We start from the raw sequence: 12,615 nt of genomic DNA on the forward strand, positions 1-12,615 counted from the left end.
AAACCAAAATAAGGCAAGTGTGGTGGCTCATGCCTGTAGTCCCAGCTACTCGAGAGGCTGAGGTGGGAAGATCACTTGAACCTAGGAGGCAGAGGCTGCAGTGAGTCCAGATGGCACCACTGCACACAGCCTTGGCAGAGTGAGACCCTGTCTCAAAAAGAAAAATTTTAATGGTTATGCACATTACTTAAAATGACCTATTTAAGAAATTCAGACATGTTACATGCAAAAATGACCACTGTTATAAGTACACATTGCATTGAGAAAAGAGAAGCTGTCCTTGTTTTCAGATTTGTGTTTATATTGCATGTGTCCTATGCAAGGGTGACCAGAGCCCAGAGCTGGGCCAGCCCCCGTTGCACAAGTAAGGAAACTGGGTCCCCCTAGTGTTCAGTTCTCATAATGACTCTCTAAAGGTGCAGAACAAGAAAAGTGGCAAGAAAACTTAGAACTTCGCTTTCCATGTAACAACTCACACCCAAATCAAAACTACTTCAATGACTATCCACTTCCTACAGGGAAAATTAGATGGGAAACCTGATGCCCAGAACATTTCCCCAAATATTACTGAGAAAATACATGTTGTGGCCATGTATTTGTGTCATTCATACGCCTTTCCAGCAACTCAAGAACAAGCACACTCACTTCCCTAACAACTTACACGCCCTAGAATTCAACCAGAACTTTAAGCACCTTCTCTGCACCGGCACCTCCCATTCTTAGTGCCAACTTTGTCCCTGAGCTCCTGATTTACATCTGCCCGCACAGCAGGGCATGGATATAAACTAGGCATCTTCAACTTAAAATGTCCTCAGCAGAACTCTGGATCCTCCTCCTCAAACCCACTCCTCCACATATCCACTTTGCTCTCCTTTCTAAACATATCCAGGAGCTGACTGCTTCTGCCAACTGCACCAGGACCCTTGATCCAAGCCAACATCATCTTAGCTGGATTATTACAGTAGTCTTCTAGCTGGCCTGCCTGCTTCCACTCTTACAATACGCCACCCCCACCTTAATTTTCCATACAGCAGCCACAGTAATCCTCTTACAGCACAAGTCTGACATAAATCCTTAGCCATGGGCCCTGCGTGAACTGCCTCATGGTATTCCTTTTCCCTCTGCTCCTGTTATACTAGCCTCACTGGCTCTTTTTTTTTTTTAGGCAGAGTCTCAAACTGTCGCCCAGGCTGGAGTGCAGTGGTGTGATCTCGGCTCACTGCAACCTCTGCCTCCCAAGTTCAAGCGATTCACCTGCCTCAGCCTCCCGAGTAGCTGGGACTGCAGGCGCATGTCACCATGCCCAGCTAATTTTTTGTATTTTTAGTAGAGACGGGGTTTCACTATGTTAGCCAGGATGGTCTCGATCTCCTGACCTCATGATCTGCCTGCCTCGGCCTCCCAAAGTGCTGGGATTACAGGCGACAGCCACCACGCCCGGCCCCCCCCTCCTTTTTTTTTGAGATGGAGTTTCGCTCTTGTTGCCCAGGCTGGAGCGCAAAGGTACGATCTTGGCTCACTGCAACCTCTGTCTCCAGGTTCAAGTGATTCTCCTGCCTCAGCCTCCCAAGTATAGTGCCTGCCACCATGCCTGGCTTTTCTTTCTTTCTTTTTTTTTTTTTTTTGTATTTTTAGTAGAGAAGGGGTTTTGCCATGTTAGCCAGGATGGTCTCAATCTCCTGACCTCGTGATCCGCCCACTTTGGTTTCCCAAAGTGCTGGGATTACAGGTGTGAGCCACCATGCCCAGCCTCTCTTACTGTTTCTGGAATTGTTCTTATTGTTACAAGCTTCAGGCCTTAGCATTTGTGGTTCCCTTTGCTTGGTACTCCCTTCCCTGAGCTGTATATACAATGTGACCCTTCAGTTTGATCACTTCCAAATGCCACCTCCCTAAGGAGGCATTCCTGTCTATCCTGTTCAGAATGGTACTTGTTTCTATCCGTTTACTTTGACATTAGGTTATAACAGCATCTACTTTGGGAGGCTAAGGTGGGCAGATTGCTTGAGCCCAGGAGTTTGAGACCAGCCTGGTCAACATGGTAAAACTCTTCTCTACAAAAAAATACAAAAATTAGCCAGGTGGGGTGGCACGTGCCTGTACTCCCAGCTACTTGGGAAGCAGAGGCAGGAGGATCTCTTGAGCCCAGAAGGTAGAGGATATAGTGAACCAAGATCAAACCACTGCACTCCAGCCTGGGTGACAGAGCAAAACTCTGTCTCAAAAAAAATTAAAAATAAAAATAAAATAAAGCATCTGTTTACTCCTTGACTCTCTGTCTCATCCACTAGTGTATTAGGGTAGGAGTTCTTTGTTCACTGCTATATTCCCAAGGCTTTGAGCAGGGCCTGGCACCCAGTAGGTGGTGCTCCATGAATATTGTTGAATGAAAAAATACATGAATGAATGAATGAGCTATAGACTTTTTTTCCCTTTAGTCACACAAGACAAAAAAGAAAGATATCCATTGACAGTTACAGCTCAAGAGAGTCTGTGCTGCTGTGAAACAGCTGGATAACCACAGGACACTGAAAGCATTGTGCTCAGAACCCACCCGTTCAGCGTCCGAGGCTGGATGGGTCTCAGACTGCCCAGCAGTAGTGTACTATACAGGTGGGTCAGCTGTAAAGAAGAAAAAACTGATCCATGAGCAGACACTAAAGAAAACAGTGGGATGAAATCAATACTGGGTTAAGTGTGGAGGTCTGTGAGTTTGAACATATTGTCCCAGTAGATTTTAACTAAGCTGTTTTCCAGTAGACATATTTTTTTCATACTGCTTTCTTTTAATGCCTCGACAAGTTGCAAGAGCTTTACTAAATATTGCAACTCTTGGCTGGGCACGGTGGCTCACGTCAGTAATCCCAGTACTTTGGGAGGCCAAGGCAGGCAGCCTGCTTGAGCTCAGGAGTTCCAGACCAGCCTGGGCAATATGGAAAAAACCTCATCTCTAAAAAAAAAAAAAAAGTACACCGGGCACGGTGGTGCACACCTGTAATTCCAGCTACTTGGGAGGCTGAGGTGGGAGGATCACTTGATCCCGGGAGGTCGAGGCTCCAGTGAGCTGTGATCATGCCACTGCACTCCAGCCTGGGCAACAGAGCAAGACCTTATTTCAAAAATAAGTAAATATTGCACCTCTCTTTTTTTGGTACTAAGGCAGAAGTACATAGACTGATTTCTCCAACTTTGAGCAATCCCAGACGGCTCTACTTGAACAGAAAAGAAACTGAAAGTTCAATGGTGTATAACCCCTTGTAAACAATCTGGGGGGAAAATGGTTAGGTTCTGGCTGGTGATATTTTACTTCAATGAGGTCATGTAGCACAGTGAAAACAACAAATAACTCAACAGGAGACTTGGGATCTGATCCCATTTTTGCCATTGGTTAAACAACAAGCAAGTTTACTCGGCTGCTGCAGGCTTGCGTCCTCATGCATGAAATGGACTAAACAGTCTCCACATTATTAATGCTTTATGACTCCGCTTTCCAAAAATGGAAATGCATTTGAAGACAATACCAGGCCCTTGAAAATGAAGCGGGGAGGGTAACAAATAAGCTGTAATAGAGAATAGTATCAAGCTTTTAAAGAAACAAGTTAATAGCAAAGCCAGAGGCCTTTACAGTGTCTACACCCTTTCAGCTTGAATGTCAGCACTGGCTGTACTGACAGAAGACTTGCATGACCTTTTCCTGAAATAAGCCTTCCTCTCCCAGCAACTCAATATCATGGGTGCATTTTTCCAGGTACACTAGAGTTGGATACTGGTCTAGTGCTGCACTGTCCAATACAGTAGCCACAAGCCACATGGGGCTGTTGGGCACTTGAAAATGCGGCCAGTTGGAAGTAAGACGTACTGTAAGTGTAACATACACACGGGAATTTGAAGATGGTACAAAAAAAAGGATATAAAATATTCAGCATTGATATTGATATTGCTATTGATTGAAATAATATTTTGGATGCACTGGATTAAATAGAATATACTATTAAAATTAACTCCAATCGCTTCTTTATGCATTTGCTAATACAACTACTAGAAAAATTCAGCACACATATGTGGCTTGTATTATATTTCTATTGGACGGCGCTACTCTAGATATCAGAATCTAGAAACTGACTGAGATTCGAACTCTTCAATGAAGCACTTTTTAAATACTCTACTGGGGAGTTGATTCCACTCACTGCTCTGCTGCCATCGCGGTCCTGACTTTCCAAGGCCATGCCCAGAGCGCGGCACACGTGGCTCTTCCACATGCAGGCCCGAATGGCGGGCGGCAGTGGAGGTTGTTACCCTGGGTCGCTGACGCCAAGGGAGGCCAAGCGACCGACCCCACACTTCTGAGCCCCGCCAGGGGAAGTCCCCGGGCGCGGAAACAGGTGGTGCGTCGGCGGTTCGCAGCTGCTGGGCCCGCGCGCCCGTACCCGTCTGGCCACAGCCGGAGACAGCTACGCGCTTCCTGCCCGGGAAGGGCCCGAGCGCAGGGCCGGCTATAGCGGTCCCGCAGCTGCCTGCTTCGATTTCAGCACTCCCGCTCCCAAGAGGGAGCAACGCCGTCCTCTGTCTCTCGTAGGGCTTCAAATGTAAATTATTCATATCAGGGGAATGTGTGTTTCATAAAGCAAGCTGGACAAGAACGGACGGGTAATCCTCGCCAAATTCTTCTATTTAACCCTCACCATTAAAAGTCTGAGGCCTGAAAAATCTCTTGACTGGAGAGCCACTCACTCCACAGGTGACTGGGATCAGGATCTATGACATAAATGAAACAAATTAACTGATTTCTAAGAGTATTTAGACAGTAGAAAATTATTAATCCTCTTTTTAGTTCAATACTTTGTTCATTCAGCATTTGCAGAACAAAATCTGCTTGGATTTATTTAGTGGAAGTTATCTTTTAAAACAACAAAGATTTAACCATAGTACATAAAATTTAGTTGCAGTAGGCAAATTATATTTTTAAGCTGAACCCTAAGAAATTGTCCAAAAATATATACAAGTTATACACAGCACTTATGATTGCTGAATAAATGCATCACATAAAATTTTTAGCAAGAGTGAACGATTTCTTAGATGATTTTTCTCCTGATCTCATAGTGCAGAGTATTCACAAATGGACCATATATCTTCTCCAGACAACCGTCATCCCCAATTTATTCACCTAGGCAAATCTTAGTTCAAAAGAGTTTGTGACAAAGGCTGATCTACAGGACTAAAACCGTGCTTACCTCGTAGGAAAAAAAAAATGTAATTGAATAGATAATAATTTTTAAAGTACATTATTCAAGGAGGAAATAAGCCCTGTGACAGAATCCATAAAACACCATACTCCATCAGTCTCTTTTTGCTAATAGAATGACCAAGTATTCTCTCCAATTAATCTTAATAGCAAACCACCATTTTCTAAAACGACTTAAATGGGTTCAATCAAGTAGGAGAATGAATCCAAGGGAAACCACTGACTCAGGGTATAAAATGTGCCTTACATCATATTGCGTACATCAAACAATGAAAGAATTTAGGTTTCAAATTACAAAAAAACAAAACAAAACGAAACCTCTAAGTCTTACCCTCAAGGTAAGATAGGAAAGTGGGAAATGCTGTCTGCTCACTGGCATTCCATAAAATATTCACTGTAATGTCTAATTTCCAAAACACATCTATGCAGCAGAGGTGGTTTGTCAAGTCTGAGGTTTTCCACCTCCACCCCCCGTAGCAACGGGGCTGATGTTCGCACTCTGCAGGTCCTCATCAGCATTCATGGCACCCCGACAGATAACCCCATTAAACTCTCTCCCTGACTCAAGTAAACACTTCACAACGTAAGAAGGTGAGGAGGACATTATTACTGAAATAAACCTGAAACCTGCTCTAAATCTACAGAAAAAGTGTAACACTCACAAATATAAATACCGTTACCACTATTTGTAAGATCCCTCATAAATGACTATGTTATAGCTCAGAACTGCAACAGAACTCCCACCACCAAATGTTGTGGTAGTGTAAGGACCATTGTTATTTTCACTTGCAAATATTCCTGAGAGGTCATATTTTAAGCTGCTAAAAACTGATATAGGAATAAGGTGACAACCAGCAAGAGAAAAAAACGAGGTAATGCACTCCAGAGAGTAAGGAAGGCTCTCGGAAGAGGAGGGCTGTGGTGAAGATCAGAGCCCATGGACGTCCAAAAATGTGACTTGGCTGGGCCTAACAGAGGGGAGCAGCTCTTCTAAAAACAAAATCACCCCCTGGAAATTATGTTGGTTGGTTCCCTGGGACATCTACAGTTCTTTTTCAAGTTATTTACTTGCTCGTTACCACCAGTCCCAGCTTTCTTGGGAGACATAAGCATATTTGGGGAATGGAAATAAAGTGCTTGCTGCCACAGACCAGGCCAGCAAGATGAGAAGATAAAGAGTTTCTAGAGTTTTTATTATTCAAAATGAGTTTCATTTCAATTCAGGTACTTGAAAGAAGGTTCTAGTCTGTTACTCTGACACAGCACAAGATCAGTAGTTTATTCTGATGAGGTATTCCACCCAAATGAAAGCATAACATGCAAGTAGTCATTTATTTCAATCACTCCTAATTGAAGGTCCTTATTTTTGGAGAACAGCCAGGCATTTTATGATCCACTCTTTCCATTCCTTAAAGGCTTCCACGGGTTTCGGTAAATTCCCATTATCCTCACGACTGTGTTCTGGAGTTGCTCCAGGTGTGTCAGAAGATTCATCATCAATCCACCTCACCAGTACCTGGAAAAACAGGAAAGATGCGCATTTCAACAAACCACAGCAAAATACTATGAGACAAGAGAAGAGCATTGGCTTCTAGATATAGAGTGACATCTTACCCCATGAAGATGCTGCATTTGATAATGATGGTGTGAATATGAAATAATGCTTATGATATACTGAGTGAAATGGTGCATACCAAATATACACAGAATTACAAATGATGTCAAAAGTACGCATTGAAAAAAGATGAAAAGGAAATACACTCATTCTTACATTTTGTTACTAGCATGATAGGATGTTATTTTTTCTCAACTTGCTAAATATTCCACAAGGCATTATATAATTTTTGGGGTTTTTTTTTTTTCTTTTTTTTTTTTGAGATGGAGTCTCGCTCTGTCGCCCAGACTGCAGGCTGGAGTGCAGTGGCCGGATCTCAGCTCACTACAAGCTCCGCCTCCCAGGTTCACGCCATTCTCCTGCCTCGGCCTCCCGAGCAGCTGGGACTATAGGCGCCCGCCACCTTGCCCGGCTAGTTTTTTGTATTTTTTAGTAGAGACGGGGTTTTACCGTGTTAGCCAGGATGGTCTCAATCTCCTGACCTCGTGATCCGCCCGCCTCTGCCTCCCAAAGTGCAAGGATTACAGGCGTGAGCTACCGCGTCCGGCCGACATTGTATTAATTTGACATGTACGTATATACATATATAAGTGTACACATAGGGATGGATAGACATATGTATGTGAACACACGTGTGTAGACATTTCTGTGCAGTCACCTGAATGCGCAGTCACACCCATGAGTAGCCACATGAATGTATATTGATGTTTGTGGGCATGTGTGGGCACACACACACACATACTGAGATTAGGTACTTTCCTTCTTCCTTTTTAAAGAAAATCATTTTTTCCTCCTAATGAACATCATACCTCTGTCCCATATTGGAAAGATAAATCTTGTCCACACACTTATAGGGTTTAAAAAATGAACTTTGGCCGGGCGCGGTGGCTCACGCCCGTAATCCCAACACTTTGGGAGGCTGAGGGAGGCAGATCACAAGGTCAGGAGATCGAGATCATCCTGGCTAATACGGTGAAACCCCGTCTCTACTAAACAAAATACAAAAAATTAGCCAGGCGTGGTGGCAGGCGCCTGTAGTCCCAGCTACTCGGGAGGCTGAGGCAGCAGAATGGCGTGAAGCCGGGAAGCAGAGCTTGCGTGAGCCGAGATCGTGCCACTGCACTCCAGCCTGGGTGACAGAGCGAGACTCCATCTCAAAAAAAAAAAAAAATGAACTTTGCCACACATACCAATATTTATTCTGTTCTGCAAAGTCAAACTCTCTTGCCCTAAATGGAAGAGAAGCAGAGAAACTTCTACTATTTCTCATTGAACTGTAAGCATAAATCACTCAAAGGCAAGCTGAAGTTCTTAAGAAGGGCATTTCTTCACATGTTTTTAAACCGCAGCTTCCTGCTTATCTTTACACTAACTTCCTCTGATAAACTATAACTCTAGAGAAGGATATAATAGAAACATCAGCTTGCTACTCAGATAACCACTTCCCCCTCTTTACACTGTCCACCCCGCAACTTACTTTGTATCTTTCTATAATGTTGAAGCCAATAGCACACTGCAACTTGCGCAAACAGATAGGGCAAAGGTTTAGAGGGCGCCGGTCAGCTTCTTCCAAGTGGTTGGAGCCTTGCATTAGGCATGCCAGCCACTGGCAGTGTCGCAGTCCAAATATGTGTCCTATCTCATGGGTTAAAGTCTGCAAGACAATCATGTTGAGGCTTTATAAGACCACCATCACATTAAGCTACACGTCTCTTCTTTCTCCTGCTTCTCCAAGAAACATAGGAATCAACTCCCTTACTATTATCACCGAAACTTCACCCCGTCCAGACCTTCAAAGACTTAATAATCCCTCATCTCCCCAAATGTCTTACTGCCTTTCTGCTCTAGACTTCCTCAACCTCAACACCACTGACATGTTGGACCGATAATACCAGGTTGTGGGAGGCTGTCCTGTGCCCTGCACAATACTTTGCAGCATCCCTGGCTCTACCCACTAGATCCCAACAGAACTCCCTCCCTGATCCTGAAAATCAAAAATGTCTCCAGATGTTGCTAATATTCCCTGGATGGCAAAATCACCCCTGGTTGAGAACCCTTAATCTAGACTAGGATACTCATTGTAATTCAGATTCTGGGGCCCTTCCCCTAGAGATGCTGATTTCAGTAGGTCTGGGAGAAAGGGGGCTTGATGTGCATGCTAATGAGAACATCAGGTGGCAATGACACAGGGGACCCATGGAACACACTTAGAGAATGTAGTTCTAAGAGGCGTAGCTCTCAAACCCCAACAAATAGTTGGGGAGATTAGGAACTGCCAGGATAACTATATTTGAGGATAGCCTGGAGCCCAGGGCAGGAAGGCCCATGCTCCCAGAGAAGCCAGAGCAGATGTCCTCCAAAGGCCTGGGGAAGGCAGTTTTGCCCAATGACTACAGTAGCTTGAACACGTAGGTTACCCGTTCACGCCAGAATTCAGTAATTACACTAATAGAGAACACATGGGTACAGCCAAGGCTGTGTGTCACCAGTAGTACAAAAAACTGGCACTGATACTGTAAATTTCAATATGAAGGTATCCATTTACCTTGCTTTATTGATCATTTCAGTCAAGCACTATGCACCAAAATTATACAAACGATACAAAGTCATTTATAATATTGCCTTAAAGACTGACAATATACAATTCATGCAACTAAGATTCTCTTTTAAAAAATCGTCCTGTCAGATTTTTTTAGTCACTTACCTTACAGGATCGAAGTAGTAAAACACTAGTTATTTCTGGAATATAACAGTTGTCGAAAATTGAATAGTCACTTGAAGATGTTTTCTTGAGCTTCTTCACTTTGCCTTCATAGCGCATGTTATAAAAATCACTGCCATACCTGGCAAAGCTGAATATCCCCACACCTACAAAAAGAGGACAAGCAGCGACAGAATGAGAGTAAGGTCCCTGAGGAAAGACCAAAGAAAGAAGAGCCTGCTGGCCCATCTGGCCAGTGAGTACACCTCTGTGTCACTGTGTCCACACCATGTGATACATTTATGGTTTGCCACCAAAAAGAAAGACTTTTGCCCCGGATTTCCCTATCAAAATCTTTTGCTGCTATTCACTTTGCCTTGCCCTGTAAAACTTAATGGACTTGAGGTGAAATACTTGACAAACTGAAGTTTCAGACAGTCTTTTCCCACAAAAGTAGTCTTTTTCTGAAGTAGCAAGTACTCCAAATCAAGTACTCAAAAAGGAATCATAAAAAATAACCACTTGGGTTGAGTGTGGTGGCTCACACTTGTAATCCCAGGACTTTGGGAGGCCGAGGCAGGTGGATCACCTGACGTCAGGAGTTCAAGACCAGACTGGCTAACATGGTGAAACCCTGTCTCTACAAAAATACAAAAATTAGCCAGGCATGATGGCAGGTGCCTGTAATCCAAGCTACTCAGGAGGCTGAGGCGGGAGAATGGCTTGAACCTAGGAGGCGGAGTTGCAGTGAGCCGAGATTGCACCATTGCACTCCAACCTGACGACAGAGCTAGACTTCGTCTCAAAAAAAACAAAAAGGCACCCACCGGCTGGCCGGCAAGGCAGCCACTTCGCGGTCGGGCCCGCCGGCTGCCACCCGCGCGAGGGGTGGGAAGATGGCGGACGTGGTCGTGGGCAAAGACAAGTGCGGGGAGCAGCAGCTCATCTCGCTGCCTCTATCCCGCATCGGGTCATCATGAAGAGCTCCCCCGAGGTGTGCAGCATCAACCAGGAGGCGTTGGTGCTCACAGCCAAGGCCACGGAGCTCTTTGTTCAATGCCTAGCCACCTATTCCTACAGACACGGCAGTGGAAAGGAAAAGAAAGTACTGACTTACAGTGATTTAGCAAATACTGCACAGGAATCAGAAACTTTTCAGTTTCTTGCAGATATATTACCAAAGAAGATATTAGCTAGTAAATACCTGAAAATGCTTAAAGAGGAAAAGAGGGACGAAGATGAGGAGAATGACAATGATAATCAAAGTGACCATGATGAAGCTGAATCCTAAACCAAAAAAATGCTTTAAAAACAAGCCTGGCGAGGACTGCCCTGGACCCGCTCCACCGTCTGTAAGTAAACACAGCACTGCCCGCTTTTAGCGTCTTCACTTCCTCACAGACTTCTAGTGCATGATATTCTTTCGAGGTATTCTTTCCAGGCCAAGATTGAGCGCCTCATGCACCTGCGCCACAAACAGCCAGAGGGAAAGTGACCCAGACAGCAGTCCCTCCTTGACAGGCCCACCCTGCAGCTCCGGCACCAAGAAAGCAGCCGATACTGGCAGCCATTGCAGCTCCAAACTGCAGAGGCAAGGCCAATTTTAACTTTTCAATTTACAGTCGATTTGGAAGAACTTCTACATATCAGTTATGTAAATTCATGTATGTATATTTTGGAATCAGTTCTTATAAACAGCTCAATTCAGTTTTAGCTAAATATGTAGTTTATAGGTCGTATGTTATATTTGAATTTTTGTCTTGACTGTTCAGATATTTTTCTACTGTAAAGAAATATACTTTTCTATTAAAGATCTGTACATATTTTTACAGTAAAATGCTTTATGGAACTAGTTTTAGAGCCCTCTGTGGCTTTAAGGCCTTGCTTACTGCCTGCAAATTTTGAGAAACTTAAAAATAAGCATTCTAACACTTTTATTCCCACAGAAATATTCCAAGTCAAATTATCAAATCAAATACAAAAATAAGTCTTACCTCTTGTATAAGCATGTTGTACTAAAAAAATGTTTTGAAACATTTTGTATATTGAAGATCTCTCTCATCTTACTGTTCTTTGCTTTAAATTCCTGGTACTTATTTTTACTGTCTCTAAGAGAAAATCTATCATAAGCCCTTTTTTTTTTTTAACCTCACATAGGGTAAATGTTTGGTTCCTCTCATTTCATTATCATTTTTTTTTTTTTTAAGACAGATTCTCACTCTGTCGCCCAGACTGGAGTGCAGTGGCGCTATCTTGGCTCACTGCAACCTCCGCCTCCCAGGTTCAAGTGATTCTCCTGCCTCATCCTCCTGAGTAGCTGGGATTACAGGCGTGTGCCACCACACCCAACCTATTTTTCTATTTTTAGTAGAGATGGGGTTCACCATGTTGGCCAGGCTGGTCTCAGACTCCTGACTTCGGGAGTGATCTGCCCGCCTCAGCCTCCCAAAGTGCCGGGATTACAGGCATGAGCCACCATGCCTGGCCTTTATTATCTCTTTTTTAAAAATAAAAAAGTTTATAATTTACTTTCAGTAAAATCACCCTTTTTAGTGTCTAGTCTGTGAATTTTGACAAATGCATAGTTTTGTAACCAATCTATGGGACAGGTCTATCACCCAGGACATTCCCCTGCTCCCTGTACTTAGTCTCTTCTCCTGCACCCTGGCAACCACTGGTGTTTTCCGTCCCTCTTGTTCATTAACATTTATTTTAAAATAAAATATTTTTAAAAATAAAAAGAAAATCACATGAATAGGCAGTCATGATTTCACTCTTTAAGGACACACTAAACAGATCTGTTACACGTGTGTTTGGAGGGGTTGCTGGCCTTCCCTCACGCAGCACTGACTGAAGACAACTGCCCTGATGTCTTCAAGACCATGCTTTAAACCACGGCTTTAGACAGAATAACCCCTTCCCCTGCCCCACCCCACCCCCTTTTTAAAGAACAGCCCAACTCTATTATGTGTCTGGTGACCAGAATAAATACCCTTGTAACTGACTTCCTGTGTTACATTTAGAGTTATATCAACCATCTCTGCAAGCACAGAGAGC

General features: G+C 43.7%; 1 protein-coding gene and 1 pseudogene across 2 annotated transcripts in view; one reads left to right on the forward strand and one right to left on the reverse strand.

The window, feature by feature from the left end:
• Positions 1-6,414: 6,414 nt before the first annotated feature.
• The window catches only part of LOC117085142 (archaemetzincin-2), a 39,196-nt gene continuing 32,995 nt past the window's right edge, over positions 6,415-12,615 (reverse strand). Inside the window, exons 6-9 of the mRNA XM_033213758.1 lie at positions 10,906-10,916; positions 9,562-9,725; positions 8,335-8,511; positions 6,415-6,758 (exon numbers count right to left, since the gene is read on the reverse strand). Of these exons, the coding sequence (XP_033069649.1) occupies positions 6,603-6,758; positions 8,335-8,511; positions 9,562-9,725; positions 10,906-10,916 (508 nt within the window). The 3' untranslated portion in view covers positions 6,415-6,602. The remainder of the gene's footprint in view (positions 6,759-8,334; positions 8,512-9,561; positions 9,726-10,905; positions 10,917-12,615) is intronic.
• Positions 10,384-12,291, forward strand: LOC117085133 (annotated as a pseudogene). Its single transcript, XR_004437805.1, has one exon. The product of XR_004437805.1 is annotated as a chromatin accessibility complex protein 1-like (transcript).

Source organism: Trachypithecus francoisi, unplaced genomic scaffold, assembly GCF_009764315.1.
Source record: "Trachypithecus francoisi isolate TF-2019V2 unplaced genomic scaffold, Tfra_2.0 Contig00526, whole genome shotgun sequence".
In the NCBI taxonomy this organism is placed as follows: domain Eukaryota; kingdom Metazoa; phylum Chordata; class Mammalia; order Primates; family Cercopithecidae; genus Trachypithecus; species Trachypithecus francoisi.